The following is a 6,626-nucleotide window of genomic DNA, read 5'->3' on the forward strand; positions in this document are numbered from 1 at the left end:
GACAAACGAAAAAGCAACATAAAAGCATTGAAATTAAAAAAGGAAGAAGTGGTAACAGAACACCAAATATTAATGCCATAAAAATGGCAAAAAAAAAACTTAAATTTGTGTTTTTCTTATTTAAGTATACATACATATGAAATACACAAAAAGCTACATTCACATTGATAAGCATTGAAATTTCCTACAAATTTACTGGACATCTTTTATGCTGTTAAAACAGAAATAAATCTTAATAATATAATATAGTACCAAAATTAAAACAAAAAATGCTTCAATTTATTCATTGAACAAAATGTATTTAAAAACAAAAATATTTAATACATGCCGTAAATATGTATTTGTTAAAATATTGCAAGTATTACACAAGGAAAACTACATTTCAAAGCATCAATTTTTATGCAATCAAACAAGTGTTAAAGTAACAAAATATACTTAAATGAAAATGAATGTTTAAAAACAAATACAAAAAAGTTAAAACAGTTTGCACTAAACACTCTAGTCATCCAAAAACATGCTTGCAATTATGCTCACATTACCATTTAAACTACATATAAATTTATTTTAAACTGCTTATAAGTAAACTATTAGATATTTACGAAATAAGAAATAAAGTTTCAAAATATATTCATATATTTGATGTTTGCAGTTGAATTTGTTTTCTAGTTTGCCTACTTTGATGCTCGAAATATTTTTAAATTATCAATTTTTTTTGTATATAAAATTTTTGGAGAGGCATGATTTTCGTTTTCGAATTTGGGTTGGATGTGTCGCACTCAGGAATTTTATTTGCTCTTTTTATTACTATCCTGTTTTTGTATAATACTTTTTAGGTTAGGTCACCCAATTTCTTACACCGCTTTTTATTTTACACTAAAAAATTAGGGAAAAGCAGCAAAAAAAGAAGTGTTATCTTCATTTATTATCTATATCTTAAAATTTTGATTATTTTATAATTGCTTATTTTATAACATATAATTTTCATAATTTATAAGCTTTCGTTCTTAGCTTAGACTTAATAAAAATATTTAATAAAAATAAATACAAAAACACACATTTTCTATAGCATCCACTTAATCAGCTTCTGATATGGGAATTGAATATCAAATAAAAGTGTTAATAAGATTTCCGACTGATATTTTCTAGCACATTAAAGTATTTTTTACTAAGAAGCATTTTTTACCAGTTACATATACTGACTTCAGTACTTTTCTAATTTGAAAAAAAAGATAAATACAGTTAAAATAATTAGTATATAAAAGGAAAGGGAAAACACTTTGTAGAAATTTTTTATGTTTAAATTTTTTAAAATACTAACCTACATATGTATGTTTATATGTGTGCTTTAAGAATATATATTTATAAAAACGGAATTACAGAAAAACATAAACTATCACAAATAATTACAGCACTAAAATAATAAAAAAATTAATACAACCACTAAATCCGAACAGACTCTCGTAAGCCTATATAACCCAAATTTTTAGTATTGTTTTGCAAATTACAATATAATTTTTCGAAAAAAATAACATAGAGAATGTCAGAAATTATAAAACAAGAACTGTAAAAAGCTATCCAAAATATTTATAAGTTTAGTAAGGGGAATATAAATACCATATTTTAAGGCACATAACGATTGCCGAAAAGTGTAATCATTTCAATAATCGTTAATCTTAAAAAATAATTGAAGTTTAAAATAATTTTAATGCAGTTAATAAGTGATTGCAATAAATAAATATAAAAAAAAACAGCGGCATTTATCTTTACATGGTTGGAAGGTGTGTCAAACTACATAAAATAAAAAAATTTGGCTATGAGCAGGAAAAGAACTATTTTTTAAATCAATTTAAGTTGTTAAATTTTAGATAACAATAAGTAGCTAATTAAATCAATTAATTTTTTATATAAACCATTTTTCTCAAGTATATATTTTTTATATTAGTAATTTTACTTATTTTCGCTGTTAATGTTTTTGAAACGAGTTTGCATTTTTATTTTATAACTGGCCAAAATGGAATCTTATACCCACTAATAGTTTTTAAAAAATTGTTTTTTTTTACTCTGATTTGTCTCCTACCCCTCTCAAATGAATTAGCTTAGAACCGTTTCGCTTGCAAATGCAACACTGTGCAGCACTTTTCGCAGACACGTCATAACCGCTACACAATTTTTGACATACCTCGAACCGTTCACATCGTCTGTGTAAAAAAAAGTGAAAATACGGATTATTTTCACATATGTATTTATATTAATTTAATCAAATGTATGTGCATTATTTAGTATAGAAAAAATCCGCAAATAAAGTTAACGTACTACAGAAGCCATCACAGTTGCCAGCGTATTGTGTTAAAAAACAAATACAAAATGGGTGAGTTCGATGTGTGACACCACTGGCAGACGGGCTAATGTGCACAAGGAACTGTGTGTGCCAAATATGACTCTGCCCGGCGTTGTGTGTCGTGTCAGTCGTTAGCAGATGCAGTAAAACACTTCATGTCACATTACTTACAATTCTTAAAGTTCCTATTTATTTTGCTTCTCAGGTGGTGTTTTTAGTTATTTTCGTGGTCTGCTCGGCTCACGCGAGATGCGCATACTGATATTGGGTTTAGATGGCGCTGGGAAAACGACTATACTCTATCGACTGCAAGTCGGTGAGGTGGTCACAACAATACCGACAATCGGTTTCAATGTAGAGCAAGTTACATATAAAAATTTGAAATTTCAAGTATGGGATTTAGGTGGCCAGACGAGTATAAGGTTTGTAGGAATGAATAGGTTGCAAGATTTATATGGAGTTACTTATTACTATGTAAATTATTTGCTTGCAGACCGTATTGGCGTTGTTACTATAGCAACACAGATGCTATCATTTATGTAGTGGACTCGGCAGATCGAGATCGGATAGGTATTTCTAAAGATGAGCTGCTCTACATGCTGCGGGTGAGTGATTTATAAATATGACGATGTTTAGCAGTTTGTTAATGTGTCATTGTATTCATCGATAGGAGGAGGAACTTGCCGGCGCAATACTCGTTGTGCTTGCCAACAAACAGGATATGGAGGGCTGTATGACAGTTGCGGAGGTGCATCATGCGCTCGGTTTGGAAAATTTGAAAAATCGTACTTTCCAAATATTTAAAACATCAGCGACCAAAGGTGAAGGCTTAGATCAGGCGATGGATTGGCTATCCAATACGTTGCAAAGTCGTAAATAGTGCACTAGAAATTAAAAAGAATTTCCTCACCCATACCTAATATTCCCAAAAAAAAACAAAGCTCTTTAAATATTTTTATTTGTTCATAATTTTAAGTAATTATATGCATTTTATATATACATTCATATAAAAATGATATGGATGAAATCAAGCAATTTGTTTGTAGACACCGCAAAAGGCAATTGCAAATGTACATTAATAAGAACATATTGATAACATAAAACACATGGCGCTCCCATGTAAAAGTAAAAAATTGATTTTCGATCAGCAAAAGCTTTTTGTTGCAGAGCATTTAAGCGTTGCAGAATATAGAAAGGCAAAATTATCAAGCATGACATTGTCATTGAAGGACATTGTATAAAAAATTTCCTTGGTTGAACCATTTCATTTAATTTATCCCCCCATAGATTGCTAATATGTTACACTTTGTAGTTTTGTTCTTAAAAAAAAAACAGTAAAAATGTAATCTTATTAATCTCCTTGTGAATTAGGGTAGCGCCGCGCTTTCTACTACCAACGCGCATTGCAGGTATCTTAGTTTTTAGTAAACGATTGGCGCGGCATATTTTTAAATAAAAAGTCAAAAATTTAATTAATAGCATTAATAAAGAAAAGATGAAAAATTAAAATTTTTAATATTCTACAAAAAAAATCTCAAACTTCAACATGTACTACAGAGGAAAGGTGGCTGACGTAATTTTTTACAAATCACATCGGCCCTAGCTTCATGTGCGATTGTATAATTACTACGGTACATTAAATCTTATCAGTTTTCTTAGCAACGCTTTTCACATAGATAAACTTATTGACTTTGCGAGTCGTTCCTAAGTTATAGTTGTTGTTGTAACAGCGTACAAATTCCGCATTTCAGGATTGCTGCTAGTATATGTATGTACATATTGATAAATATTTACCAGGTTCTATATCGAAAAGACTAAAGTAGATTTCTAATGTTTCTGCGAACTTGCCATGTTTAAACCAGTAATTTTTATCATGGTTCTGTCTGCATCTCCTTCCATCAACGGTTCCGCCTACAATAGAATATCCCTACGATTTTTGAAAATTTTTTAACGATTAAATTTATTCTTCCCAAGCAAGCTGAATATCAGATATCCATTTAGTAAAAAAGCAAAATAATATCATTCTCTAGCAGCAGTTAAACGCTAAACATGCACAATACAAAAATAAACAGTTCACCAATCCGGGGGCCCGAAACGCTGCACACGTTTCTCCTGCGTATCCAGGTCCATGCGTATCTTTTGACGCATATAGAAAATCGGACAATCACGATTCGAACATAACACTTCCTCATGCAAGGAGCCTTGGCAACGCTGGCACTCGGTCCATAAACTAGAAAACGTCTCTTCAAGAGAGCGCTTTGCTAGTATTTCGCGCTGGTAAAGTTCGCTCATGCGTGGCTCACAATGCGGACATAGCGCCGCTTTTTCGTAGCCAGCAGGCATAAGCGCACGACAACCAAGACACGAGGATTTCTTTGTCATGAAACCGGCGAGACCACCAACTTTTGACGTGACCACCGCACGCGTGCGTGTGTGCTCACCCTCTGTAAGAAGAAGGAATGTTAGTGCGCATTTGAAGTCGCGTGACACTTTCAACTTACTCAGTAAAATTGATTCGGCGCGATCGCCTAGCAGTGGCTCGAATATGCGCAACAATGGTTTCGATAGCTGATTCTCTAGGTAGTAGTTCGCATCGATAGGCACACAATTCTCCAGCACATACAATGGATCTTCAGCCTTCATGTAGGCGGGTGTATTTTTTGCTGCCGCACAAATGACATAAGGCACACGGTCACCCAACTTAGGTGCAGTGCCAGGATCACGTTTCTTCATTTTGTTTGCTAGCTCCACATGCGCTTGCTTGGCAGTATAATCTGTTTTTGCCAGCTCTTTAGTAATCACCAGCTGGGAAATGTCCACACGATTGCAAAGCAAATCAGCTATTACACGTTTCGCATAGTCGACAGCGCCATCAGGATCACGTTCGATGAGTAGCTTTTGCAGGCAAGTATTCATGAGATTCGCAACGAGCGGTGAGTTATCACGACGCACGGTTTCAATGCCTGTAATGGAAGGAATTGTGATATGATTTGTCAAAAACGTATATCATTAACTGCGGCTTACCTTTGCAGTCCATTTTGTCATAAGTCTCTGGACGCGTAAAATACAATCCCGCATAACGTTTTTTATTGATCAACAAATATGGGTAGTAGACCTTTTCGAATTCCAACTTAATGGGCCGCACAAACTTTGCGCTTACTTTATCTGCAGCTTCACGACCAAGCTCCATTGCGCGTTCTAAACCTTTGACACCAAAATTAACCATCACGGAATCAGTGTCGCCATAGATTACAACGGCATCATTTTCATAGCCGTTGGCAATTTTATAATGCTGCTCTACTTCATTTTTTGTTAACTCGATCATTGTGCGTCCATAAGCCGTAACACTGCCTGATATTTCAAGACAGGGCAGTTTACCAACTTGTGCCCCAGTAAAGCCATACACAGAATTAGCAGATATTTTCAACGCCAATTGCCGACCATCGAGCACTTTACGTCGAAAAGGATCTTTTTCTACCTTTAAGTCATTTTTGGCACGCTTACGCGCCGCCAGCAACGATTCCAGAATCTCTGGGAGAAGCCCACGACGCACTTCGGCACGCACAAACGTGTTATTAGCTGGCGTTCGTTCAACTTGTTCATCGGTAAGCCCTAAACGCTCCTTCATGCCTGGCTGCACCAACGTTGTATAGCAGAGATTATGTGCAATCATAATACTAGGATATAGTGAAGCAAAATCGAGCGTTGCTATTGGATCTGCATAGTACCCTCGCTTTGGTTCGATAACTGTCGCACCCTCATACTGTTCCTCGGACGCTTTTGATTGATACGCAGGCATTATGAAGTTTTTGGTTCGCGCTGCGCGTAAGAGTTGACTCAATACTTTTATTTGCTGACCACGTGTGAGTAATGATTCTAAAGGCACTCCAGTGACCCTAGCCATTTCCATAAAGTTTACGATGGACATTAGTTTGTCGAGCAGTCTTAAAGGCAAGTAGGCGTCCTTTAGACAATACATAGCCAGTCGCCGACGTGTTTGCTCATCTCCATTTTGTAAATCTGTGATAATGCTGTGATGTACATCTTCTTTTTGCTCTTGTAAGAAGTGATAGCTCACAGCATTTAGCGTATACGAACGTAGCTTGTAGTCTCGCAACAGCACAAAAAGCAGATCGAAAGGTACGCGACCCTCAAAGTTGACATACTTATTCTCTCGGCGACCCATTTGCTTTGACTGCAGCACTTGCTCTTTAATAACTGAACGTATGTTCCGAATACGTCCAAGATATTCAAAGTTTTTCACCTTTAAATGAGCAGCTCGATTTAA

At 34.7% G+C, this 6,626-nt stretch overlaps 2 protein-coding genes across 2 annotated transcripts; one reads left to right on the top strand and one right to left on the bottom strand.

Annotated features, from left to right (window-relative positions):
- Positions 1–2,121: 2,121 nt before the first annotated feature.
- LOC118738866 (ADP-ribosylation factor-like protein 1) lies at positions 2,122–3,670 on the top strand. Its single transcript, XM_036469879.1, has 4 exons — positions 2,122–2,368; positions 2,544–2,760; positions 2,832–2,943; positions 3,009–3,670. The coding sequence occupies exons 1-4, from the start codon at positions 2,365–2,367 to the stop codon at positions 3,216–3,218; spliced, it is 543 nt and encodes a 180-aa protein (XP_036325772.1). The 5' UTR covers positions 2,122–2,364; the 3' UTR covers positions 3,219–3,670.
- Positions 3,671–3,818: 148 nt separating this feature from the next.
- Positions 3,819–6,620, bottom strand: LOC118738855 (DNA polymerase delta catalytic subunit). The gene is made up of 3 exons (XM_036469865.1): positions 5,363–6,620; positions 4,840–5,301; positions 3,819–4,782 (listed from the first exon to the last, which is right to left on the bottom strand). The coding sequence occupies exons 1-3, from the start codon at positions 6,522–6,524 to the stop codon at positions 4,412–4,414; spliced, it is 1,995 nt and encodes a 664-aa protein (XP_036325758.1). The 5' UTR covers positions 6,525–6,620; the 3' UTR covers positions 3,819–4,411.
- Between the last annotated feature and the right edge of the window lie 6 nt (positions 6,621–6,626).

The sequence above is a fragment of the Rhagoletis pomonella genome, unplaced genomic scaffold (genome assembly GCF_013731165.1).
Source record: "Rhagoletis pomonella isolate Grant_MI unplaced genomic scaffold, Rhpom_1.0 Rhpom_scaffold_00005, whole genome shotgun sequence".
NCBI classification, from domain to species: domain Eukaryota; kingdom Metazoa; phylum Arthropoda; class Insecta; order Diptera; family Tephritidae; genus Rhagoletis; species Rhagoletis pomonella.